We start from the raw sequence: 27304 nt of genomic DNA on the forward strand, positions 1-27304 counted from the left end.
TCTTAGCTGGGCGACCTTGGAGAGCTCACCTGTGCGGCCTTCATCCGGGTCCCATTTCTTTAGGGTGGATGTAGTAACAGTCACACTGACCTTACGAGGAGTTTCTGGGAGGAGTCCATGAGTAACAGTTGCAGATTGCTTCAGACAGTGCTTGACAAAAGGACCGATGCTGAAGCTGAAGCTCCAGTACTCTGGCCATCTGATGCGAAGAGCTGACTCATTGGAAAAGACCCAGATGCTGGGAAAGACTGAAGGCAGGAGGAGAAGGGGGCGACAGAGGATGGGATGGTTGGATGGCATCACCAACTCGACGGGCATGGGTTTGAGCAGACTCCGGGAGATGGTGAAGGACAGGGAGGCCTGGCATGCTGCGTGCAGTCATGGGGGCGCAGAGAGTCGGGCACGACTGAGCAACTGAGCAACAACCGTGAGTAACACCCGCCACGTGCTTCAGGCGGCACTGGGCGCCTCTAAGAACGGGGCGAGGGGAGCGAGCTCCTTCTCATCCAGGCCTCTGGGCCCCGTCGAGGTTGCACTCCTCTTCAGGCGGCACTGGGCGCCTCTAAGAACGGGGTGAGGGGAGCGAGCTCCTGCCTCTCATCCAGGCCTCTGGGCCCCGTCGAGGTTGCACTCCTCTTCAGGCAGCACTGGGCGCCTCTAAGAGTGAGGCGAGGGGGAGCGAGCTCCTTCCTCTCATCCAGGCCTCTGGGCCCCGTCAGGGTTGCTGCTCTTCTTCCTCCCAATTTCTGTTCTCGTGACCGAGGTCCTCGTGGTTCCCCGCCTGGCCCAGCCTCTGAGCGCCCCAAGCCTGAGCTGTGACTCCGGGAGGTCAGGACGGGCCAGGTCTATTGCGGCACCGCTTCCAGGGAGAAAATGACTGTATTTCAACCAGAAAGGAAGGGGTTTGTGTTGGGAAATCAGCCCAGTTAGCAAAATCTCACTGAAATCTTGATACAGTTATTACTTTCTCAACAGAAAACAGACCAGCGGATTCAGTGTTTCCACCACCACCCTGATGTTTAAGAAGTTCCCATCAACATTCTCAACGTGTGTGTGTGCGTGCTCAGTCCTGTCCAGCTCTTTGCGACCCCTTGGACTGTAGCCCGCCAGGCTCCTCTGTCCACGGCATTTCCCAGAATACTGGAGCGGGCTGCCATTTTCTCCTCCAGGGGATCTTCCCGGCCCAGGGATCGAACCCAGAACTCTTATCTATCCAGCATTGGAAGGCGGGTTCTTTACCACCGCACCACCTGAGAAGCCCTCACAGCCTCAGGATTCCTTGCAAAGCCTCACGGTCTGTGCGGCCTCTGTGGAAGAGCAGGGAGGTCTCGGCTCAGAACCGTGGTGTCAGTCTCTGCCTTTTCACTGACTGTGTCGTCCGCTTACCCGTGCGGACCTCCATCTCCTCCTGTGTAGTTTGGAGAAATGTAGTTTGGTCCCAGGACTTCGGGGAGCTAGAATAAGAGAATGCAGGGGAAAACCCCAAAATCCATTTCAGAAATGCAGGTATAAGAGCATTAAATAAAGTGATGCCTCCGATGCTAAACAAGCACCCAGGGCTGGGGGCAGAAGCCCCAGAATCCACATGCCCCCGAGTGGGTCCCAGCCTCCTCGTGGCTGGGAGCGGGGAGGCCCGTGGGCCAACTTCCAGCCCAGCCTGTGGGCGGAAATGAGCTATGTCACTTCCTGGCCAGAACCTTCAAAAGCTGGGGCTTCCCAGGTGGCGCTAGTGGTAAAGACCCGCCTGCCAATGCAGGAGACACAGGAGACTCGGGTTCGGTTCCTGGGTTGGGAAGATCCCCTGGAGGAAGGTACGGCAACCCACGCCAGGATTCCTGCCTGGAGAATCCCATGCACAGAGGAGCCTGGCTGGCTAAGGTCGCAAAGAACGAGACACAACTTGGGACTGAACAACAACAAGGAGAAGACAAGGAAACACAGAGTCCGCCACCTTCTTGGAACAGGGGTGGGTGAAATTCCACCAGAACAGAAATCACAGTCATTTCTCAGCAGGTCACCCTCCCCCACAGGTCACTTCTCGTGCTGAGGAGGAAGAGAGACCAATTATCCTCTCCGTGGGGAAATCAGACGGAAAAATAATACATGCAAATCAGTACAGTGCACAGGCCAAGGGCTGGGGAGAATTTAACCTGCAGGGAAGCTGCTGGGAAATCTGCCTGCCAACCATGGAATTATGCGACTCCCCCCCCCCCGGCCAGAACCCCCTAATTAAGATCCCTCTCTACTGGGGCAGCCAAGGCCTGGGTGACAGGCGGTAAGGCCAAGTTCAAACACTTTTGAAAACGAGTGTATTTGGGTCACCGTTTGTTCATTGAAGGATCCAGCGTTTGGGCTTTTAAGGCTCTTCTTTTTCCTTAGTTCACTCTGAACACTGCCTTTAGACTTAAAGTTCTGTTTTCTGCCCTTGGGAAAATGGTGAAATAGCCATCCAATGTCAGCGTCATTTGTTTATCGTGTGTGTGAGGGGGAGAGAGAGAAACATTTATTTGTTTATTTTAGGTCTCACAGTCAGAGGACGAAAAAGGCCAAGATCCAACGTTGCATCCTTTGCGAGTATGTGTGTTGCTGTTTTATCCACATGCTTGTTGGGTTGGTACAAGCCTGACAGCTAGACAACTGCTGACTCACGTTTGTCTTTTTTTAAACAATAAAATAATATTTAAATTTTTGCTGTGCAGAGTGTACGGGGGGAGGGTAGCAGAGCCTGAGGAAGGCTTTTAGGCTGCGTATGGAAAATCTTGAGTTTCTCAGAGTCCAGAGCCCATCATAGCAATTTTCAGGTCATTATCAGAGGATTAAGTGCTTCGTTTGCTCATGATTCTGTGGCTCCAGGCCAGGGCTTCTCAGCCTCAGCACTGCTGACATTTGCGGAAGATGATGTTCTGTCTTGCTGGGCTCAACAGAAAAGTGAATAAAATAGGAGAATGCATTGCAGGATGTTTGGCAGCGTCCGTCAGCACTGCCTCCACCAGCTGTGATGCCAAGACGTCTCTCAGGGGTGCCACCCATGAGGGGTGCAGTTGCCCCTAGTCGAGAACCTCAGGTCTACACCACAGAGGCGGGATCCTATGGGAACGTTTCGTTCTCAGCCTGGGCCCTCCGCTCTGTAAATGGTCACACTGGGGTGAGAGTGAGGGCTCAGCGTTAAGTTTGATGTTTCTCAAAGTCCGTCGTGCCCACGCAGAATCCAGGGCATGCTCTCCTGTGCTCAGAAAGGAAAGGTTTAGGAAGTGCCCCCTGCACAGGAGGCCTGACCGCAGGACTTCTCAGAGCCTTGACTGTCCGTGTAACTGAGCCTCTCCCTGAGAGGTTACGCTTTGCAACTCTTGCCAGTTTCACTTGCATGGAGCAAGTGATGCTTGCTGGTCACTTCAGGGCTTAGCTCTGGGCCCAGGACCAGAATCTGGGAAGCTTGGCCCAGCTGGAAGTTACCTGCTAGTCCCCTGCCTCGACTCCGGGGGATCCCTCAGAACAAAGATCACCCTGCCATCTTCTCCAGGGTGTCCAATCTACTGTCACCTTCGGCGATAGGTCTGGAAGTTGTTGCTTGGGTAGAGACACAGGTTTCTCGCTGAGGCCAGAGTCCCAGCTCCAGGAATGTCCCTCCAGGCTTGCCATAGCATCCAGCTCATTGTGATGGGCCATCCAAAGTCAGCAAGGTCTGTTGACAACATGGTAACAACCTAGGTGTCCATCCACGGATGAATGGGTAGCGAAGATGTCGTTTATACAGTGGAATATCAGCTTTTAGAAAGAACGAGGTTTTGCCATTTGCAGCAACACGGGTGGGCTTGGAAGGCGTCGTGCTAAGTGAAATAAGTCAGACCAAGAAATAGAAACACTGCATCATTCATACGTGGAACCTTAAAAAATACGACGAACAAGCGAGTGTAGCATAAAAGCAGCTTAGCACACAGCGCCATGGCACACAGACTCGCAGATGTACGGAACAGACGGGTCACCAGTCGAGGGGGGAGTATAAGGGGCCGGGGTGGGAGGTGGAAGCTATCGGGTGTAAGGTGCGCTCAAGGCTTCCGTGGGCTTGTCTTGGCCTCAAAGACAGAGGGATAAACGCAGCAGGAGGCAGGGGAGCAGAAGGGGATAAAGTGGGGCTATGCTGTTTGTTGGAGTCTGCCGGCCAGAGCAGCAGGGAGACGTCCCGGCCTGTTTGTGGAAAGTCACAGGATTCATTTGATTCTAATTGTATTGGAGTATAGTTGATTTACGACGTTGGGTTAATTTCTGCTGTACAGCAAAGTGACTCAGTATTTATATATATCAGTTCAGTTCAGTCGCTCAGTCGTGTCCAACTCTTTGCAACTCCATGGACCGCAGCATGCCAGGCCTCACTGTCCATTGCCAACTCCCACAGTCTGCTCAAACTCATGCCTACCAAGTTGGTGATGCCATCCAACCATCTCATCATCCTCTGTTGTCCCCTCTCCTCCCGCCTTCAATCTTTCCCAGCATCAGGGTCTTTTCCAGTGAGTCAGTTATTTGCATCAGGTGGCCACAGTTTTGGAGTTTCAGCTTCAGCATCAGTCCTTCCAGTGAATATTGAGGACTGATCTACTTCAGGGTGGCCTGGTTGGATGTAAGTGACTCAGTTTATATATAAATGTTCTGCTTAGTCACTCAGTCGTGTCTGACTCTGCGACAGCGCCGGGAGCCTGCCAAGCTCCTCTGTCCATGGGATTCTCCAGACCAGAATACTGGAGTGGGTTGCCATGCCCTCCTGTAGGGGATCTTCCCAACCCAGGGATCAAACCCAGGTGTCCCACATTGCAGGCGGATTCTTTACCAACTGAGCCACAAGGGAAGCCCATAGATACATGTTTTTACTCACATTCTCTTCCATGATGGTTTATCCCAGGATATTGACTATAGTTCCCTGACGTCAGGATTTCAGTGATGAGCCCACCAGACTGCTGAGGGGCATTTGGAGAGAATCCTCTGTTCCAGATAATTCTGTCATGGGGACATGCAGCCTGCATGGGCCCAGTGGTCTCAGAAATAAAGTGCATTTCCGAGGCAGGTTACAATCAAGATGCATTTCTATGTTATGTATGAAATCTTATGTATGTATGAAAACAAGGTTCTAGCAATTTGTTGACATCTTTTCTCATTCCAAAGAAATAGTCACTCTCATGCCTGATTTTGTGATCACAGCTTTGTACTCTTTTTCTTAGAAATTGTCTTCCAAATATATAGCCATCAGGTCCCATTAAACCTGGATCATTCTTATTCACAAGAGAAATAGGATAAGAAAGAGGAAGGTATTTCCAAACTTGCCACCACCCAAACAAAACAACTCTGGGACAATGTTCTTCCTGTGACCACTGTCAAGGGTAAGAATATTGAAACAGACAATATGGATAAAACAGAGGCACAGATTTAGATAGAAAGCCAAGTCCTCAGAGGCTCACCGTAATGCTTTCATAATTTTATGGCAGAGTGCTTATGGAAATTCAGGAAATGAGTAAGATAATAAATAAGTCAGAAAGAACCTTGCACGTTCCCATCCAGCAGAGATGGAACTCTGGTGTGACAGTGTGACCCCTGTATTCCAAACATTTTTCCCCTTGAGTGTCTTGATGCTGGTGTTTTGGAGTCTGGTGGAGTTTCTGCAGCAGGAAAATTGTTCGGGCATCCAAGGATCCGTTATTTACAGAGCATTTCCTGCATGCAGAGCACTTTGTCAAATTCTAAGGAAGATGCAGAAATCTTAGGCAGGTTCCTGCCCTCAAGAAACGAAGAGTTTAGTTGGGAAGGAAACACACAACGTGGCTCTGAAATCTTCCCCTGGCGCCCCCGTCTCCCTCCCGATGCGGCCACACAAGGACCATGGAACTGTGTCCAGCAGGGGGAATCTGCCTGAGCGCCTGCCAGCCATTCCCGCCTCCCTCCTGCTGTTCAGGATCCTACGTGCGCATGGTCTAGCCTCTGTGAACCTCCACAGATCATCTGTCCTGAGCCAGGTGATGCGGTTCAGGAGCCCCATCATACTTCTGCACCTGGCTCAGCATCTCCCAGACATGCTGGGGAATGAACAGAGTGGGGTGCTGGCGGGGGGGTCAATTAATTAGAAAATAATTCATGGATAATCACCAGATTCCTCCCCAGGGGACCTCAGTAAGGCAGAGAGGATGTCACTTCTCATCACTGGTTCGTAACCAGTGACTGTAGCAAAATGTAAATTCTAAGTCATGCAATTGAAATAGCTCTGCCTACGAGGGCTTGGCACCCTTGCTTTTGGCAGGGAACATGTGTCCAGATGCCAAAGAGAGACTGGTTATTTCAGCAGAAAGGACAGAAATTAATCCTCAAGATCAGTTCAGGCTGTCCTGACTCAGGAGAACCGAGAAATTTATGAGATGATACAGTTAGAGGGAAGAGTGGCAGGCATGGTTTCAGGGAACTTTAGCATCAGAGCAAACCTACACTATCCGAACAGCATGCAGGTCAGCTTCTCCTGAGTAAGCCTGTGATTCCCATTAACTGTCTTTCCAGAAAAATACAGAGGGTACTTCTCAGTGCAACTGAGATAAGGAGGACATTCATCCATTCCCCAGGGATTTATCGAGTACCCGTTACATGCGGCAAGGCCAACAGCAGAGATGGGATGAGTGTACAGATTTGCAGGCTCAAGAGAGAGGCTCACATTCAGTTGTAGAACTGGAAACGCTTCAAAGAGGACGTTCCTAGGGAGTTTGGCCCTGGAAGCTGCAGGAGAAAATGTGGAGGCGGGCGTCCCCACGGGAGAAGCTGCATGAGGCGGGGAAGACCCCCTGCAAAGGCAGTTCTTGTGTGCGTCAGTTGTTTAATTGCAAAATTACGGAAATGCATCAAGTAAAAAGGGAAAGTCACTCCTCATCACCCCTAAGGCCAGCTCTCATTAATGGTTTGTGTACTTTTCGTGCACAGCAAATTTTTTGTGTTTACATGTATATGTAAACGATATTTTTAACAACAACAAAAACAAACTGTGCTGAAATTGGAAATTATTCTATGGCACTAAGTACAGAGCCATCCCTGGAATACCGTATCACAGACGCCTGCTTGTGTAGTTATAAACAACACTCTGAGCTTACTCACTCAGTCGTGTCCAGCTCTTTTCTACCCCGTGGACTGTAGCCCACCAGGCTCCTCTGTCCATGGGATTCTCCAGGCAAGAATACTGGAGTGGGTTGCCATGCCCTCCTCCAGGAGATCTTCCCAACTCTGAGATCGAACCCAAGTCTCCTGCATTGCAGGTGAATTCTTTACTGTCTGAGCCACCAGGGACACACAAACAGCACTGTGGTGAACATCTTTGAACACACTTTCTTGCACATTTGTGCAAACTGGATAAGCTGCAGAAATGAAATTTCTGAGTCAAGGGGCGTGTATGTGTACGCTCAGTTGTTCAGCTGTGTCTGGCTCTTAGCTTGCGAGGCTCCTCTGCCCAGGGAATTTTACAAGCAAGAATACTGGAGGGTTGCCATTTCCCACTCCCATGGATCTTCCCGATCCAGGGACTGAACCCTGGGTCTCCTGTGCGTCTCCCGCATTGACAGGCAGATTCTTTACCACTGAGCCACCTAGCAAGCCCCACTCAGTATATATTCTGAAACGGAAAACTGCCCTCTGCAAAGATGTGCCAATTACACTTTCATCAATGATGCAAAAAGCACTATAATAATGCTAGTCAATACGCCTGTTTAAACCCTTTTAAGGTTTCCATTTTAAAAGGGTTTTGTAATTGTAAAATTTGTGTAGATAACTACACAAGTTGGGCTGTACAGGAAAACTATTGACAAGAGAGGAAAGCAAGTTTCAGGACAGTGTGGATGTTGTTATCAAATCCATAAAATAAAAGTGGAGAGAGACAAGGGAAAAACACTGGCCACAGCAGTTACCTCTGGGGAGGGGAAGCTGGCAAATGAGCAGACACGGATGGAAGAGAGGTTTCCGAAATGTAAGAATTTGAACCGTGCAAATATTTCCTATTCAAAACTAAAGACTGTTATATATATATTTCAAATCTGAAAGAGGTGCTGCTCCTTCCAGGAAACAATTTTCGTGGAAAATCCAGTTCTGCAGAGAAAAAGGAGCAGAGTGCTGTTTCCTCCTTCCCTCAAGGTCACAGGACTTGGAACCCAGGTTTTCTTTTTATCGATGAAACAACACCCGTCAGTACTTCGTGCTTTATTTTCTGGTATCTACTCTCATTTCAGTTCAGTCACTCCGTCGTGTCTGACTCTTTGCGACCCCATGAATCACAGCACACCAAGCCTCCCTGTCCATCACCATCTCCTGGAGTTCACCCAAACTCTTGTGCATCAAGTCGGTGATGTCATCCAGCCAGCTCATCCTCTGTCGTCTCCTTCTCCTCCTGCCCCCAATCCCTCCCAGCATCAGAGTCTTTTCCAATGAGTCAACTCTTCTCATGAGGTGGCCAAAGTACTGGAGTTTCAGCTTTAGCATCATTCCTTCTAAAGAAAACCCAGGACTGATCTCCTTTAGAATGGAATGGTTGGACCTCCTTGCAGTCCAAGGGACTCTCGAGAGTCTTCCAACACCACAGTTCAAAAGCATCAATTGTTCAGCGCTCAGCTTTCTTCACAGTCCAACTCTCACATCCATAGATGACCACAGGAAAAACCATAGCCTTGACTAGACGGACCTTTGTTGGCAAAGTAATATCTCTGCTTTTTAATATGCTATCTAGGTTGGTTATAACTTTCCTTCCAAGGAGTAAGTTTCTTTTAATTTCATGGCTGCAATCACCATCTGCAGTGATTTTGGAGCCCCCAAAAATAAAGTCTGACAGACACTGTTTCCACTGTTTCCCCATCTATTTTCCATGAAGTGATGGGACCAGATGCCATGATCTTCGTTTTCTGAATGTTGAGCTTTAGGCCAACTTCTTCACTCTCCTCTTTCATCTACTTTGGGTCTTCCTTTAAAGGTAAGGCTACTTTGCCAGGAATATCTTGGCTGATATTATATGTAGCAATCCTCATATATATAATATTTTTTCATATAGTGATATTTACTGTTGCCACGTTAAGCTGCATTTTTAGAAATCTACTTTATTTTTTTCATTGGGTATAGCAAACAGGGGTAGAAAGCAGGTAACTTCTGTGTTCACCATTTTAAAAAATCCTCATTTTGTATTGAAGTGCAGCTGATTAGGGCATCCCTGGTGCTCAGTGGTCAGGAATCTGCTTCCCAGTGCAGGAGACATGGGTTCAGTCCCTGAGTGGGAAAGATCCCCCTGGAGAAGGAAATGACAACCCACTCCAGTGTTCGTGTCTGGGAAATCCCATGGACAGAAGAGCCTAGCGGGCTACAGTCCATGGGGTCGCAGAGTCAGACCCATCTGAGTGACCAAACAACTAACAGAGTTATGTCTGCGTCAAGCGCACAGCAGCGCGGTTCGGGCACATGCGCGGGCATCTATCCTTCCCCATAATCTTTTCCCGTTTAGGTCACTACAGACACTGAGCAGAGTTCCCCGTGCTGTGTAGGAAGTCCTAGTCGGTCACCTATTCTACCGTTTTTATCTTTGGAGGCACACAGCCCCAATCAGCACACAGGTCAGGGGGCTGCAAAGCGGGCTCTCCTTGAGGGGAAAAGCTCCGACGTGTGCCATTCGCCACCTTCCGCGGTATAAATGCTCCCACGATGGTGTTTGTCGAGCTCCCTGTCCGAGTTAGCTCAGGCACTCTCTGCGGGTTGTCCCCAGGGAACAAAGGGCACACAAACATTTCTAAAAAAGAAAGATGACTCTCAGCAGCTCTACCTTAGCCATTAAACAAACAAACAAACAAAAAGGCCCAGTGGGGAGGATCCCCTGACGGCCTTTCTCCCTCTCCCCACCCCGCGCTGCCCAGGTTGTGACTCGGGCTCTGGCAGGGGCTGAACAGCTACCCAGAGAGCCAGGAGTCCCCACCCAGAGGTAAGCACGGACCTTTAAAAAGAGCAGCCTGTCCGCTGTCACAAGCTACACTTAATTTGCCACGTTTATTTTTCAGTTTGGAGGCTGGAACCCTGCCTGTTGTTATAACCAGACCCCGTCAGCTCTCAGCTCCACTTAAGAAAACTCGACCCTGCCCCCCACCGCCCAGTCCAGTCTGGCCGTGATCCTTGTCTCTCTTTCTCTGAACTTCTCTGAGCTGCCCGACCTCAGGGAGCCTGACGCAGTTCAGGACTGGGCAGTCTTCCCACCAGGCTCCCAGCAGAGCTGAGCAGTCCCAGAGTTTTCGCCTCAGAGCAGCCTTGGGAACCGGAATAAAATACAGACGAGTGTGAATAAAGTAAGCGAAAGCTGGCCGGTGTGGCTCAGCAGGTAAACGTCAGGGGCTGCCGCAGTTTAACGGGTCACCTTTCAGACGCCAGCAGCAGGAGCTCAGGGACCCCCAGGACCAGGTCACAATCGGACGCGCACTGTGGCCTGGCGGGAAGGTGAACAGGATGCAGAAACCCACCCCGCAGACCGGCCTGTGCGGTCCATCGTCCAATATTCAGAAGGCTACAATGGAAGGAAGGAAGCTATTCTGCATCAGCCCGCGGGGTAGAGCCAAGACTCCGCGGGGGAAGCTCTGGAAAGATCTTGGCTCAGTTTTGGAAAGTGCTTTCTCATAGACCTGGCCCGATGAATCGGGCTACTCCTGGGTGTAGCCCAGGAGGAGAAGGGGGTGACAGAGGAGGAGACGGTTGAATGGCATCACTGATCCAATGGACATGAATGTGAGCAAGCTCCGAGAGACGGTGAATGACAGGGAGACCTGGGGGGCTGTAGTCCATGGGGCCGCAAAGAGTCAGACACGATCGAGCGACTGAACAACTCTGGGTGTGATACACCCCCTCCACAGGAGCTGACCAAGGACAAAACAGATAGCACCTTGGTAGGAATATTGTAAGTGGAACAAGGCATTAGGTTCAAGGGTCTTTAAGATCACTCCCAAGAGAAATAAGGATGTAGCAGGAGACCCAAATCCTGCCCCATCAACCCACAGGACCCTCACCGTCACTCAACTCGCCAGATGACCAGCACCGCCTTGCCTTGCCTTCCAATATGAAGGGCTCCATCTTTCCACGCACCCATCTGTTTATCCGTCTTTGCTCTCCGATCCTGGGTACACCTGTCCCTTGCCTGCCTCTTGTGGTGTGCACCTTGTCCCCAGTCCCAGAGCACATCTCCCCTTCAGTCCAAACGCCACCCATGTGAACCCCCTGAAGCCCACTTTCTCCCACCCGAGTCTTCCTCTGACACTTGACCGCACAACCGCCCGTCCCTTCCCCAGCGGGTCAAGACGTCTTAGTCTGAACACGTGTCTAGCGGTTGATCTAGAACTGCCTCACACTTGCTCTGAATATTTCAGACACGCAACTTGTCTCCCAGACAAGACTCTGAGCCTCTGCCCTGCCGTGGTGCTGGTCTTCACTTTGCTCTTTTTGTCCTGGCAGAAAAGTTTCCTGAGCAGAACAATCGGTACCTGGCTAATTAATTCTTCTCATCTTATAGGACATACTAATTAATCTAACTCAGCCTCCAGCTCTCCTTACTGACCCTGACCCTCATCCTTTTCGTTGTCACCAATTACCTTCTCTCTCCTATCTCCTGCCTCCTAAGGTCAAGAAATTACTGAGAAATAGAAAAGATAGACTTTCTCATGGGAAAGTCCAGGAAGAGGCCCAGGATCACTCCCGGAGATAGCAGAGTGTACGAGGCCCCCAAGTTTACTCTCAGCCACACCCGGCCCCCTTGCAGCGTGTCACTGCCTGTGGTTAGGTGCTTGTGTAGGTGCGTGCGGCACTGTGGACCTGTCGGGCTGCTTCACCCACTGGACTGCAAGCGCTCTGAGGGCAGGGAGTCTGGTGGCCACCGTGCCCCCGCGGCATCTAAGCTCATATCGAGCCTCGTGCGCACAGATGCTTCACGGTCTTGCTGAAGGAACTAGAGGGCAGGTGGAGCGTCCAGGTGCGGCGCTCCCGCGGGTCTTTGCATTCTCTTTCCCCCAACTGAAAAAAAAAAAAAAAAAAAAACCACTCTTCACGCTTTCAGACGACGCAAGATGTACAAAGAGCAGCTGAACCTCACGTCCCCGGAACCCCCAGTGCAGCTCCGCCAGGATGCCAGCTGGGTCCAGTTCCACCTGGGGATCAACCGCCACGGCCTGTACCCCCGGTCCAGCCCCGTCGTCAGCAAACTCCTTCAGGACATGAGGCACCTTCCCACCATCAGCGCTGGTGAGTGTCACAGACCAGCAGGGAGACTTTCTCCCCGGGAGGCTGGGGAACCATCTCAGGCTGGGCTCCAGGGTGAAATATTAGAGGGCTGATTCTGACACTCAACAGAGTAAGAAGAAGGAAAACACAAACACTGATCTTTTAAGCTTTGAAAGCGCTCTTACGACCATGATCTCATAAGGGAGGCACAGGAGGTGTCTGTACCTAAAAAGGTGATGTCACTGTTGACCCTGTTCGCCTTTCCTGTCTGGCCACTGTCTCTTATACAGTGATCTTATGATGTAGACCAGGGGTCCCCAACCTCCCGGCCACTAACTGGTACCTCCTGCCTAATCAGCAGCGGCACTAGATTAGAAATAAAGTGCACAATAAGTATAACATGCTTGAATCATCCTGAAACCATCCCCCACACACACACCCCGAGGTGGGTAGAAAAATTGTCTTCCACGAAATTGGTCCCTGGTGCTAAAAAGTTGGGGACCACTGAGCGTAGACAATATCATTGCCGTTTCACAGATGGGAACACTAAGACTCAGAAACCTTAGGCAACCTGGCCGAGGACCAGTGGTGGCCTGCTGTCTCAGGTCACAAGCAGTACGCCAGTCTAAGGGACACACTGAGGGATTTGCAGACTCCAGCTATTAACGCTTCCCAAACAGGCGTGGCTGGAATGTCCGTTGAAGGGCCAGGGAGCGTGAGGCCAGGACGGAGCAGGGTGGGAGATTGTGGCCCCAAATGGGGCTTGGGGAGACTCCTTATGGAACAGTCAAGGGCCCCAGGCCGCCTCCCACTCTCCCTCCTCTGATGTCTGAACTAGAGTTGATGTCTTCACAGGCCTTCTTGTCCTTTGCAGATTACAGTCAGGACGAGAAGGCCCTGCTTGGAGCCTGCGACTGCTCCCAGAGTAAGAGGCCTGGCCCCGCCCCTGGCCTTGGCCCCGCCCTTCCTCGTCTCTGGTTCCACCCTAGTTGTGGCCCCGCCCCTGGCCTTGGCCCCGCCCCACCCCATCCCTGGCCCCGCCTCGTCTCTGGTTCCTCCCTAGCCGTGGCCCCGCCCCTGTCCCGCCCCCTTAGCCCTGGGAACCCGGTACCTGGCGGCAGCCTGGAGGTCCCACGGGCCTCCCCAGGGGACCCGGTAGCGAGCGGAGGGGCATGAGCCCCCTGCCTCCTCTCCCCACTCGCACAGAAGGGAAGGCCTTCGAGAGGAGCTCGCAGGTGGGCCGGATCGGGCGGCCTGCGGCCCCTACCCAGCGTTGTCTCGGGGTCGAGGAGCTGGTTAGAAAAGCGGAGTCTCGGTCTCCACTCTGATTTTCTGAATCAGAATCTGGGTTCTCACAAAATCTTCGAGGGACTGGAGTACATTTTCAGAGTTAGGAAGCCGTGGGGCAGGGCCGTGGCTCTCAACCCGGCCTGCGACAAGCGACAGTGACCCGGGGGCGGGGTGGGGGGTGGGGGGGTGGTGGTCAGTGGCCTGGGGAAGGAGGCCCAGGCGTCAGCATGGCAGAAACCCTACAGCGTCTCAGGCAGCCAGGCTGACTCCCTGGGGTGGAGATTCATGCAGGCCAACGATGGGCCTGGGGTGCAGCCCAGTCCTTGGGAGGGGGTGCTCTGTACTGGGGTTCAGATGTTCACGGACACGGAGCTCACAGCCAGTCACCATCGGCCCAAGAACCTCCTCCATTGGCCTCAGTGAACTGAACACACGTCAGAAATGTCCGTGTGTCCTGATCTGTCAAAGGCTTAAAAGACACAAGATTGTAGGGCCTGGGGCTTCCCTGCTCTTTACTTCCGCCCCTGCCATCCGCTGTTCGTTGGAAGGCAAAGGTGAGGGGCAGGGCCAGGGGAGTCAGGGTTAGGGTTAGGGAGCCAGGAGGTAGCACCTGCCAGCAGGGTCTCGCAGGGGCCCCTCAGGTGTCATGAGGCCCCGTCACCGCCTAGGTGTCCACTCTTACTAGGAAGAGATGTTGGTCACAAGTCCAGAGCGACGTGACAGGTGGCAGGTTCAGAGTCTCTAAGGCGAGGTTGAAGCAGAGAGGAAGAGGTCAGATCTTCTCAGGAAAATGTCCTTTTGGGATTTTCAGAGAGCGTCCCTCTGGGGAAACCTGCATTGTCTCCGATAACAGCAGAGAAAGTCTTATCTTGAGTCCCTGGACACTCTCCGTAACCGGACTGGACTTCACACCGTAGGCTTTGAGAGCAAATTCTAGTCTTAGGGTCTCCAGTGAGAGAGAAGAGAAGAAACGGGCTGGGCTTGTGGAATGAATAAAGGGCCACAGCCCCAAGCCTGGGCCCAGAAGCACCGTTAACTCCCCATTCTTCCCATGCAGTCGTGAAACCCAGTGGCGTCCACCTCAAACTGGTTCTGAGGTTCTCGGACTTCGGGAAGGCCATGTTCAAACCGATGAGGTAAGGGACTCCTTTCTGCACCCCCACGCCCAGCTGTGGCAGCCATAATAAAAGTTTAATCTTCATTTTATAAAGTTTAGTCCCAAGCCAGAGTATCATTTTAAAATGTACTTCTTGAAAAAGCATGCATTTTTTTTCTATTATGTAGACAGAATTTGTCCCTTTTTATAAAAGGAAAGCAGAAATTTATCTTTGGGTAATATAAATGATGAGCACAGAGATTATTTTTTTAATGTAATATAAAAGACGCTTACTCCTTGGAAGAAAAGTTATGACTAACCTAGATAGTGTATTCAAAAGCAGAGACATTACTTTGCCGACTAAGGTCCGTCTAGTCTAGGCTATGGTTTTGCCTGTGGTCATGTATGGATGTGAGAGATGGACTGTGAAGAAGGTTGAGCGCCGAAGAATTGATGCTTTTGAACTGTGGTGTTGGAGAAGACCCTTGAGAGCCCCTTGGACTGCAAGGAGATCCAACCAGTCCATTCTGAAGGAGATCAGCCCTGGGATTTCTTTGGAAGGAATGATGCTAAAGCTAAAACTCCAGTACTCTGGCCACCTCATGTGAAGAGTTGACTCATTGGAAAAGACTCTGATGCTGGGAGGGATTGGGGGCAGGAGGAGAAGGGGACAACCGAGGATGAGATGCTGGATGGCATCACTGACTCGATGGACGTGAGTCTGAGTGAACTCCGGGAGATGGTGATGGACAGGGAGGCCTGGCGTGCTGTGATTCATGGGGTCACAAAGAGTCGGACACGACTGAGCGACTGAGCTGAACTGATAATACAGTACAGAAGTGAAAGTCTTATTTGCTCAGTCGTGTCAGACTCTGCAACCCCATGGTCTGTATCCCGCCAGGCTCCTCTGTCTGTGGGATTCTCCAAGCAGGAATACTGGAGTGGGTAGCCATTTCCTTCTCCAGGGGATCTTCCCAACCCAGGGATCAAGCCCACATCTCCTGCATTGCAGGCAGATGCTTTACCACTGAGCCACCTCGGAAGTCCACAACACAGTACCTACAATAAGAAACCTGAATATTCGTTGGAAGGACTGATGCTGCAGCTGAAGCTCCAGCTCTTTGGTCGCCTGATGTGAAGAGACAACTCACTGGAAAAGACCCTGATGCTGGGAAAGACTGAGGGCAGGAGGAGAAGGGGCGACAGAGGACGAGATGGCTGGACGGCCTCACTGGCTCAACGCACACGAGTTTGAGCAAACTCTGGGAGACAGTGGAGGACAGGGAAGCCTGGTGGGCTGCAGTTCATGGGGTCACCGAGAGTCAGACATGGCTTAGCAACTGAACAGCAGCTGTGATAAATGCGTCCATGCGTCAGGCTTCGGGAAGCAAACGACTCTCAAGTTTAAAGTCACGCCTGAATACGCCATGCAAAGATGGAATGATGGTTCAGAGAATTCGGAAGGGCAGCCAAAGGACTGTTATTTTTTCAATTTTTATTTTTTCTTTACTTACTTTTTCTTCTTTTAGCCGCTCTACTTGGCTTACGGGATCTTAGTTCCCCGACCAGGGACTGAACCCATGGGTCATAGCAGTGAAAGGGTTCAGTCCTAACCACTGGACCATCAGGGAACTCCCAGAGCGTGTATTCTTACATACGGAATTCAGGAATTAAAGCAAGCTCAGGACACACAGACAGTCCTCACTGACCTGGACATCGGGCGATGCTAACACGTAGTTCAGGGTCAGGCCTGGCCCTGGGGGCCTGTACTTCAAAAGTGGCTGGGGCAGCCCCTTGCTGTGGTTCCCAGGACTGGCTGGTGATTTTCTTTTATGTTTTGTTTCGAAGGTTTTCTTTTATTTGGACCTTTTCTAAAGTTTTATTGAATTTGTTACAATGTTGCTTCTGTTTCATGTTTTGGTTTTTTGGCCACAAGCATGTGGGATCCTAGCTCGCTCGGGATCAGGGACGGAGCCCACGAAGGCGAAGTCTTAACCACCCGAGCGCGGGGGGGGGGGGGGGTTCCAAGGATGCTGGTTTCAGCACAGCGCACGCCACTGTTCCCCTGGCAGGTGCTGCTTGCTTAATGGCTTTCCACAAAATGACATTTGTTGACATTGACATCACTCTTGCAGCCACCGTGCAGCCCCATGAGGTGGATTATAAAATTATTCCAAGACCGTCCCTCTTCAGATGATTATCAGCGTCCAGGCCAGTCACCGCGGGGCCAGCAGGCAGGGCGCCCTGCATTAGTGGGAGACGCCTTGCTGAGCATACACACCCAGCAGCCGGCTCCTCACAACCAGGCAGGGGATGCTTTTCAGCGATGCAGTCGAGATTTCTTAATGTTTATAAACAAATACCCTCGACGCCAGTCTCCCTCCCGTCTCTGGCAGGGCCGGTCTCACGACCCAGTGGAGCTGTGTCTGTGCGGACAGTGGGTCCACGCACCCAGGACCTTCCTGCTCTTCCAGTGTCCGTCCTGCTGGATCGCATCTCTGGGGCACTTGTCCTTTCATGAGGTTCTGCTCGGACCCGGCCTCTCAGTCCTCGGCCTCCGGGTCTAGCCCACCTCTGGTCTGCTGGCCAGCACCCCGTCCTCCCTGTGTCTGCAGGGAGTGCATTTCTTCACTCTCAACGACTGGGCTTTTCAGAGAATCAGCCAGTCATCAAAGCGGCTTGAGTGGGAGGCCTGGTGAGGAGGGGGCAGGGGGCCACAGGACAGCCAGCGTGCTACAAGCAGCCTGGCTCCTCCCACTTGCAGGTCCCGCTGAGCAGAGGGGCCTCCGCCGCTCCTAGTGGCGTCCCTCCCCTGTGCGAGCTCGGAAAGCACAGACGTGCATCTTCTTTCTGGCCGGTCACAAATATCAGCTCTGCTCCCAGGCTCCTACCTGAGGACTGAGTCCAGGGCCTGACTCCTCCCTTCCTTCCAGACAGCAGCGAGATGAAGAGACGCCCGAGGACTTCTTCTATTTCATCGACTTTCAGAGACACAACGCGGAGATCGCCGCTTTCCACCTGGACAGGTAGCGCTGGCCCCAAGGAGGTGGCGCTGGCTGCAGAGGCCAGTCCCAAGGGGTGCCCCAGCCCGCCCACCCCCACCTCTCCCGTCCGTTCCTCCTGCTGGATTTTCTTGGTGGATCCCAGTGATGCCTTCAAACCCAACACAACCCATCAGCCCTGGGGATTGCAAAACACAAGGCCTTTGAATGTAACAAGGAGTGCTTGGTACGGAAAGGAGACCTGCCAGGCTGCCTGTGGCTCAGTGTCCTGACCTGAGAGTGGGGAGAATGCGCCCCCTGCCACTTCCCCATGTAGTGCCTCCTGGCTGCGGTATGAAAAGGCGAAAGCGCATTCCTGGACTTCCCAGCCCCCGGCCTGCCCGTCATTCCTAGCTGAGGTGTGGTCTGGGGACTGGCAGCCCAGCCCCCCAGCCCCCTCCCTGGAACTTTCCAGAAATGCAGAATCCCAGCCTCAGCCTGGCCCCGCTGACTCAGAGGCCCTTCTGAACAGGATTGGGGGTGACTCAACGTGCACACAAGCGTGAGGAGTTCTGAGCCGAGCACGGGGTCATGCTGGGGGTTTGCCCGGAAGGGCTGATGGGATAGAGTCCTTCCCCACGCCGCCAGCCCCTGGGATGCACGCTTGCCCTGGACACTGAGACCCCCACCCTCGACTGGGTGCAGTCAGGACGGCCCGCCCATTTCTTCTTCTTCTTTTTTTTTTTTTGGCTGTGCCTGGGAGCTGGTGGGATCTTAGTTCCCCAACCAGGGACCGAACCTGTGCCCCCGCAGTGGAAGCGTAGAGTCCCAACCACTGCACCGCTGCAGGGTTCTCAGCAGGTCCCTTTCCAGTGGCAGCCGTGTCTTTCAGGCGGTCATCCCTCGGACCTCAACAGGCCTCCGTCTCTTTCAGGATTCTGGACTTCCGGCGGGTGCCGCCGACCGTGGGCAGGCTGGTCAATGTCACCAAGGAGATCCTGGAGGTGACCAGGAATGAAATCCTGCAGAGCGTTTTCTTTGTCTCTCCAGGTGGGCTTCTGGCGAGAGCGATTCTCTGGGTCTGAGAGCATGGGCCGCCGCATGGTCTGACCTCCTGCCGGCGGTCCCCCGTTCCTGGGTGCTGCCTGCCACCTGCAGACGGGCCTCCTGACGGTCACATGCGGTGATCTGTGGACCGAGGCGGCTGGGTACCAGGTGCCCCCGCCCAGCCTGTGTAGGCCCTGAACTCTGATGCCGGCAGCCCCGGAGGCAGATGTCACCCGTCCAGACAGAAAGCAAAGAGAGACTGTCAGTCACTCAGTCGTGTCCAACTCTTTGTGACCGCATGGACTGTAGTCCAGCAGGTGCCTCTGTCCATGGGACTCTACAGGCAAGAATACTGGAGTGGGTTGCCATGCCCTTCTCCAGGGGATCTTCCCGATGGAACCCAGGTCTCCCGCCTTACATGTAGCCTCTACCAGCTGAGCCACCAGGGAAGGCCCCTGCCAGTGTGGGCACGACACAGCAAGCTGGGCACACGAGTCTCAACTCCAAGACAGTTGACAGGTGGTTCCCCAGGACACGCGATTCCGCAGTGTCCTCCGCAGGTGGCGGAGGCCGCGTCTTCTCCTGCCTTTTCCCGACACGAGTTTGGGGATCCCCTGGGGCAGGAGAGCCGGGGCCCGCTCCTCCTCTGACCGCCCTCTCCTCCTCTGCCCTCCAGCCAACAACGTGTGCTTCTTCGCCAAATGTCCGTACATGTGCAAGACGGAGTACGCCGTGTGCGGCAGCCCGCACCTGCTGGAGGGCTCCCTGTCCGCCTTCCTGCCGTCCCTCAACCTGGCCCCGCGGCTCTCCGTGCCCAGCCCCTGGATCCGCTCCTACTCGCTGGCAGGGAGAGAGGAGTGAGTTGGTCCTGGGACCAAGGGCAGCTCCCCTGGCCTCGGGAGGTCTGCCGCCGTCCGCTCCTCCACCTCACCCCACATGCATGCTGGGTGTCGCTGCCGCCCTTTTAGTTCACGGGTTGTTATAAAAAGCCCCCTGTGTACCCCGCACTGGAGGCTGGGGGAGACAGAAAGGACAGCCCAGTTTCTTCCTTCGAGAAGCCCCTCGGTCCAGCATGGGGGCAGACAGTAGCCAGGCTGGGAGAAGGCAGAGATGCCCGCGGGGGACCCGGGCTCCCCGAGGCAGTCGTTTCCAGGGCCTGGCCGGGCACAGGGCAGGTGCTCAGTGAACGAGCCGACTGGATGAATGGGTTCATCCCTCCAGACTCCTAGCCGGGGTGGGAAGAGGAGCCAACAGGCAGGACTTCTGGGGGCCGTGGCAGATCCTTAGGGACACGTGAAGGCTGAGGGGGAGCCCCCCAGATGAAAGGGACCTGGGGGCCTTCTGATGGACAGAGTGGCAGAGGGTGGCTGGCGGGGGCGCTGCAGACGGCTCGGGGCCGCTGCAGAGAAAGCCGGCCCCAGCACGGGGTCAGTGCAGCACCCCGCTGGGCGGGTCACTGTGAAAGGGCTGGAGCCTCCTCGCAGCGAGTCTGCCGATGCCGGGGGCCCTTTCCCAGTTCCTCCTGGGGGTCCCCACAGCCCCCAGCCCAGGCAGGAGCGGGGAGGCAGGGACGCGGGTAAGGTGAGGGCGGACTCCTCCACCCTGGCTTTTCCTCCCCCAGGTGGGAGGTCAACCCCCTCTACTGCGACGCGGTGAAGCAGGCGTACCCCCACAACAGCAGCAACCGCCTGCTCAACATCATCGACATGGCCATCTTCGACTTCCTGATCGGTGGGTGCAGCGCCGGGAAACTCCTGTGACCCTCTCCTGGGAGTGAATGGCTGTCCCGTCTGGAGGGGCAGGCCCGTGGCCCCGAGGCTGGGCGTGGACGGAAGTCGTCCTCTTCACAGTGGGAGCGTGGGGCGCAGGCAGGAAGTGCAGCGGCGGGAGGAGCCAGGGAAGGGACTGTCACCCACCATGGAGGCCCCTGGGGGACGGGCAGGCCAGGGAGAAGGGCAGGGGTGCAGGCCGCTGCCCCGGGGGGCCGGTGAGTTTCTGGAAAGGCGGGGAGCTAGGCCCAGCGTGGGTGCCGGGCAAGGAGGCCCAACCTTCCAGGCGGGTGTTAGGACCCCAGCAGGCTGGGGCGGGGGGATGGCCCTGGGAGAGAGGCTCGGGCAGGTGCAGAACCCCGGCCTCTGGAGAGCTGCAGCCTCGGCCCCAGAGGGAGCTCGGAGGAGGGCGCCGCGTCCGCAGGCCCTGGCCCGCCCCAGCGCCTTGCCTCCCCCGCAGGGAACATGGACCGGCACCACTACGAGATGTTCACCAGGTTCGGGGAGGACGGCTTCCTGGTCCACCTGGACAACGCCCGGGGGTGAGCGACCCCGCCCCGCCCCGCGGGGCCCTCCTGGCCGCTTAGCCTTTGCTTTTTTTCTTTGGCCGCCGCCCCCGGGTCTTTGTTGCTGCGGTGGCTCTTCCCTAATGTGGAGAGCGCGGCTGCTCTCTTTCCGTGCCCAGGCTGCTCACTGGGGCGCCGTCTGTAACGGGCTCTGGAGCACCGCGCTCAGTGGTCGTGGCTCCGGGGCTCCGGGGCCCAGGCTTAGCTCAGTAGCCGTGGTGCCTGGCCTTAGCTGCTCCCCGGCCCGTGGATCTCCCCAGACCAGGCATGGGCCCCACGCCCTGTGCATCGCCAGGCGGACGCTTACCCGCTGCGCCAGCAGGGAAGCCCTCCCTTCGCTCGTCTTTGCTGAGGAGGCGGCCTGCACGCCCTCTCCCCATCTCCCTCCGCCTTCACCGCTGGACGCAGAGCGCCCGCCTCCCGTCAGCCTCCCGTCAGCCTCCACCCTCAGGCTGGTGGATACAGGGACGAGTGGGTGCTATTTTTGCCCTCTGGAGGAGGCTTGTGTGACCTGAGGAGGAGAGGCGTGGGAGGAGCAGCGGCCGCGAGCCCGGCGTGCACGTGGAGCCCGGCGTGCACGTGGAGCCCGGCGTGCACGTGGAGCCCGGCGTGCACGTGGAGCCCGGCGTGCACGTGGAGCCCGGCGTGCACGTGGAGCCCGGCGTGCACGTGGAGCCCGGCGTGCACGTGGAGCCCGGCGTGCACGTGGAGCCCGGCGTGCACGTGGAGCCCGGCGTGCACGTGGAGCCCGGCGTGCACGTGGAGCCCGGCGTGCACGTGGAGCCGTGTCCATGGGCCGCGCAGCAGAGGCCGGGTGGTGGCGGGCGTGGCGGGGGGGGCGCGCGGGGGAAGGGGCGGGGCAGGGGCCGCTCCCCCCCAGCGCCCTTTGTCCGTCTCCCCCGCAGGTTCGGCCGGCACTCCCATGACGAGGTCTCCATTCTGGCGCCGCTCTTCCAGTGCTGCCGGTGAGCGTCCCCTTCGGGGTGGCTCCGGTGCCCACAGGGCTCTGCAGGGCTCCACCCGTTTCCGCTGCTCTAGGACATGGGCGGGCGGACGACAGGAAGCCGGGCATCTCCTGTCCCTTAACCGCAGAACTGCCCCCGCAGATAAGCACGTGCTCACTCTCGCAGAGCCTGGTGGCCTCTGCTGTGTCCCGGCTCACGTAGTTTGTAAACACCGCTGTCCTGTCACCGTCTAAGCAGAATCCTGACTCAAGTTCTATAAGCTCTTGTGGGAGAGGAAGCCCCCAGGCCTCCGCCTCGCCAGCATGTCTCCACAGCATCTCTGACCGCCTCCAGCCTGGCTGGTGTGTCAGGACCAGCGCACCTGCTGGGCAGCCGTGTCCGAGGCTGAACAGAAACGTGGCTCACCGGGAGCTAAAGTGTCTCCATTCCCTGTTGGGAAGTTTGAGCCTGAACTTTCTTCCTCCACTTCCTGGGCTGACTTACACGTACCCCTCTCCCTGCCACCTCGCTCCTGAGCAGGAAAGGCAGGGGTTCTGTGTGATTGAGGCTAGACACTTAAGCTGCTTACACCTGAGTCGAAGTCACAGCCCCACGTAAAAGAGATCGGAATCCTAAAGGTTGGCCCAATCCCATTTCAGAGTCTGATGCAGAGAAATCAGAACCACAGAGCTGAGCAGAAGCAAGGTGGGGCCAGCAGTGGCCACCACCTTTGAGAAGGCCGGCACCCGCGCCATCTCACCTACTGGGGGCTTCTCGCACTGGCTTCAAATTTCCTGGGAAAGCTCTCACTCAGCACTTGCTTGGATTCCCCAAGCACCAGATGCCTGGGGCACCACAGATGAAAGTCCGGACGGCTCCGCAGACTGCTGGGCAAGGACCGCAGGGCGCTAACCACCACCCCACCCAGTCCCTTCTTACCGGGTGTCATTCAAGAGTGCCCGAGAAGGCGCTGGGCGAGGAGACGGCTCTGCAGCATGAGGCCCCCAGAACAGGCAGTGGGGAGAGAAGTGAGTCCGGGAAGCTTCCCCCTTCACCTTTCCTAACCGGGTTTTTGACTCTGCCTCCAGGATAAAGAGGAAGACGCTCCTGCACCTGCAGCTGCTGGCCCAGGCTGACTACAGGCTCAGCGATGTGATGCGCGAGTCGCTGCTGGAGGACCAGCTCAGCCCCGTGCTCACGGAGCCCCATCTCCTCGCCCTGGACCGCAGGCTGCAGACCATCCTCAGGACTGTGCAGAACTGCATTGAGGCCCACGGGGAGCAGAGTGTGGTGGCTGACGGCCCCGTGGGACAGTGGGCCCCAGACTCGAGCCGGGCTAACGCGACAAGCTAGGGGCTGGAGGAGGCACACCCCAGAAAGTGGACCAGAGCCGCGGTGAACTCCGAGTGTGGACCACCGCTTCCCCGGGGCCCCCATACAGGCTGGGGCCTGGATCAGGAGCTCACGAGGCAGGCAGGGCGAGGGGATGATTCTGAAAAAGCGGAAGTGTGACCCAGCGAGCCTCCCTCCTTGGAGCACTGGCCTGGGTCCCCCCCCCCCCCCCCCCCGGGAAGCTCTACTCCATCAAGGCCACAGACACCTGCTGAGCCCACTGGGAACCTGGACACAGGTCTGGCCTGGAGGCCTGGCTCCCGGGACAGCATTAACTGTCACAAATAAAATGACAGGACATCAGATGGACTCCTCTAGGTGTTTAGTACGGCCACAAGGATGATTCCTGATCGACACAGAAACATCCGGCGTCTCAGAAGCAAAGAAGGGAACTACACGTGGCAACTCTCCGACTGGTTTAAAGTGCACTCCACACGTGATCCACGTCCCAGTCACTGTGGCCCAGTCTCAACACAGCCGTCCGCTCTGATTCCTCAGATGTGCTACCACAAGAGGTAAACAGACGGATCTGCTCAGGGTGTCCGAAAAGGACGTTTCCATCTCAGAGAGTGGACACCGACTGAACTGGCAGCAAGGGTGTCAGGACTGGCATCGGCAGCTATGAGAGGCGACGCGAGGGGGTCCTGCAGTGGGACGACACAAGGACAGGTCCGGCAGGGGCGGGAGCCTGGACGGGAGCAGGGCTGAGGGGCCCGTCCGGCCTGCCAACCAGCGCTGGCTGCCGTGAGGCCCGGCAGCGCCCGCGCCGGGCCCCGAGCGCTGCGGGCTGCCTGGAGCAGTCTGCCGCTCCAGATGCCCGCCCCTCCTCTGCCCGCTCAGACAGGGCTCATTCCACTTCACTTCCTAAGCTCCCAGCCGTTCCGGGGGCTTCCTGTCTCACCAGCCTTGTCTCTGCTGACCTGCTCACGTCTGAATAGGACGTGTTTCTCACTCCACAGCCCATGACCACACGCAGGACAGGAGTGGACTCGTATCAATCGGTCAGCGGGTCAGCAGGTGACCAGGCTGCCGACGCCACATCGGCTCTTCTGGTGAAGGCCAGGGGCTCAGGTGCTCGTGACAAGGGGTGGGAAGTCGCGGAGGCGGGTCCCAGGTCAACACCTCTCTGGGCTTCATCCAGGACCTCGGCTGTGCACCCAGAGACAGCCCCAGGGGACAGGCTCCAGACAGGCTTCCAGCCCCCCGGGACCCCCACTGCCACGCCCCAGGGTGCGGACACGACGACGAGCTCCCGCCCCACAGACAGAATCCCCACCTCATCCAGACTGCCAAGGACCTGAGGGGCTCAGAGAGGTTAACTAAAATCACAGTCTAGGGGGTCACAGCTACACCAAAGTGCTCTTTCCACTAAACACAAAAATGCACCCAGCCTGTGAAGCTGTTGTTTGTTGACTTTACAACAAAAATCAGTCTTCAGTATAGAGGGACCTTAACCCCAGAGGCATGCATCACTGAGGCGTGTCCCTGCTCCTGGGGCTCCCACCTCATGAACTGTTTCTCCTGCTTCGAGCCAACGTCTCCTTTTGGAGTGGGGGGAACCAGGTAACAACGCACGGAGGGACGGCAGGGACACACGCAGGCAGGGGCAGCCAGGGACGGAACCAGCGGTCTCAAAACCCAAACGGCAGGGCCCCAGACAGGTTAGGCCCAGCTCCACGTGAGGCCAGCCTCTCGTGTTCAGGTGGCCTGTGATAATAAGAGGCGCTGGTCCACTTCACAGACTGAGGGAAACAGCTGAGTGTGACCAGCGTGTCCAGTACCTAGGTACCTCCTGACTCACCTGTCCTAAACACACCATTATTCTTTCAACAACACCAAGATTAAGACTCCACTTATTTGTCAGAAATACCATAAAACAGAAGACCCCAGTTATCAGGTTCTTCTAGCACATCCATGACTGAAAACTCTTGTCTTTGTGAGAAACTTCTGTGGTCTCCTGTCCTTACTACTGATGGCAAAGTGAAAACCTGAAAGGGAACAGACAGACTGTGAGCTGGTGGAGAGAGGTCTGGAGGAGCTCAGCCGCCCCCAAACCTGGAGGGCGTCCGGGCTTGAGGACTGTAGGACGGGCAGTCGCTTCTCTTACTGGCGGTGGTTTAGGCAGCGGACGAGATGGTTGGATGGCATCACCAACTCGATGGGTGTGAGTTTGAGCAAAGTCTGGGAGATGGTGAAGGACAGGGGAGCCTGGCGAGCTGCAGTCCGTGGGATCACAAAGAGTCAGACATGACTGAGCGGCCGAACCACCAGCACCAAACAATGGTAGACGCAGCCACCAGAGGCAGGGAGTGGGGGCAGCTGTTTGCTCCCGTTAGAGACACAGGGCTGCAGGCTCCCCAGAGCCTCTCAGTACACGTTTGCCCACCAACCTACCCGTGATCCTTGTTGTCTGTGCTGGGTGTGCAAAGGCACCTCAGCTACTGCTGTTGCTTCATGAATGCTGCAACTGACACCTCAGAGAAGCCAGTTACACTCGAGAACACCAGCCAGAAGCTGAGAGCTCCTCTGGGGGCTTTTCAAACGGCGAAATCACCAACAGAACAGCTCAAAAATGCCGACAACAACAACAAAAAAAGGCACTAAACAGACCAACAGAAAGGGCACTGGATCACAGACCTAATTCTGAGATGCCGGGCGCACGGCGGGCAGGAGAGCACCTCCTCTGCCCCGCTCCAGCCTGGGTGTGGCCGTGACAGTGCCGCAAGGGCTGACCTGGAGGTGCAGACAAGTCCCAGCAGGCAGGCAGGCAGGTTTGCAAAATGTGCAAATCCAGCTTCCATGAGGATCAGCTGTGAGTGATGACGCAGAGGTGAAGAAAGGCGATGACAAGCTCTCCACCTAGTGGTGACTGGGGAAACCACAGCGCTGCTTACCGACGCTGGCAGAGCTTTCACAAGAGGAGTCTGGGGTTTGGGTTTTAGGCTGTGTCAGGATGAAGGCACAGCTCTGCACGCAGGGCCACAGACTGAACCGCGACTGTGAACTGTGAGGAGTCTGCACTTCACAAACTTGTCCTTCACCAGCAACACTGGCTTCTCTGTAAAATCCCAGAGGGAAAGAAGGGAGAGGTTTCAGCTTCTCCTCCTCCAGTCTTCCCTGGTGCTCACTATTACGACAGCTACTTCGGGGTCACATTAATTGGTGATCTAGACGCTGCTTCTCAATGCTGTTTCAGCCCACCTAGAAACACACCTGCTAGGGCCTAACAAAAACACAGAACGGGTTCAGCTGTCAATTTGCGGTTGGAGAGAAGGCGATGTAAGCAAACTAACATCACATAACTTCAATTTTATGACATCACTACACTCACATTAAAAAAGGATTGCATATGAGCCAGTGTTTGAGAGGGACAATTAATCCACAATCAGTATAGTCAACCCAGGAAAATGCTCTTCAATTGTGTCCTGTTAAATACGCCAGCTCCAGTGGGCTGCGGGAGGAGGTGACTGCACCCGGAGGAAGCGCTCGTGCTGTGAAGCAGCACCCAGTTCCCGCAGGGCACGGAGAGCAGCCGCCTACCATTCTCAGACTCAGCTAGGCCTCCTACGCCTCACGTTAGAAATGACTTTGTGTGCAAAGCAGACACACACCTAAATATATGAACGCACTTATTAAATTTAAACCAAGGAGCATGCTGACCTAGGAGTATTTTCCATTCAGTCTGGGAAAGGTTCAAGGCCAGAGAACCAGTCTACCCTTAACAAAAAGGAATTATTGATTTAATCTTTTCCTTCCATCATTCAGTAAACAGATCCGGTACATCTCAATTATCCTGAAAGTAAGGGTTTTAGATTCACTGACAAACTGAACTGGAAAACACTGACAAGAAACATAATCTTTCGATGATCCCCTCATCCCCTAATTCACAATAAATTCTCATCCTTGTGCACCGGATTTGGATTCAGAGTTTCTGGGGGAGTGGGGATGGAGAAGAGAAGCAAAGGAGAAAGGGAAGAAAGAC

General features: G+C 55.1%; 1 protein-coding gene across 3 annotated transcripts in view; it reads left to right on the plus strand.

The window, feature by feature from the left end:
* FAM20A (FAM20A golgi associated secretory pathway pseudokinase) overlaps nucleotides 1–27237 on the plus strand; it is a 43884-nt gene extending 16647 nt beyond the window's left edge. Inside the window, exons 1-11 of one of the 3 annotated variants that reach the window (XM_069542251.2) lie at nucleotides 10831–10924; nucleotides 12074–12258; nucleotides 13112–13162; nucleotides 14585–14663; nucleotides 17557–17649; nucleotides 18539–18654; nucleotides 19328–19508; nucleotides 20273–20382; nucleotides 20881–20962; nucleotides 21892–21951; nucleotides 23019–27237. In XM_069542251.2, coding sequence (XP_069398352.1) covers nucleotides 12084–12258; nucleotides 13112–13162; nucleotides 14585–14663; nucleotides 17557–17649; nucleotides 18539–18654; nucleotides 19328–19508; nucleotides 20273–20382; nucleotides 20881–20962; nucleotides 21892–21951; nucleotides 23019–23283 — 1212 coding nt within the window. In that variant the 5' untranslated portion in view covers nucleotides 10831–10924; nucleotides 12074–12083 and the 3' untranslated portion in view covers nucleotides 23284–27237. Of the gene's footprint in view, nucleotides 1–10830; nucleotides 10925–12073; nucleotides 12259–13111; nucleotides 13163–14584; nucleotides 14664–17556; nucleotides 17650–18538; nucleotides 18655–19327; nucleotides 19509–20272; nucleotides 20383–20880; nucleotides 20963–21891; nucleotides 21952–23018 lie in introns of those variants that run through there. The other 2 variants (XM_069542249.1, XM_069542250.1) reach the window with 2 other exon arrangements.
* Nucleotides 27238–27304: the final 67 nt, after the last annotated feature.

This window comes from Ovis canadensis, chromosome 11 (genome assembly GCF_042477335.2).
Source record: "Ovis canadensis isolate MfBH-ARS-UI-01 breed Bighorn chromosome 11, ARS-UI_OviCan_v2, whole genome shotgun sequence".
Taxonomy (NCBI): Eukaryota; Metazoa; Chordata; class Mammalia; order Artiodactyla; family Bovidae; genus Ovis; species Ovis canadensis.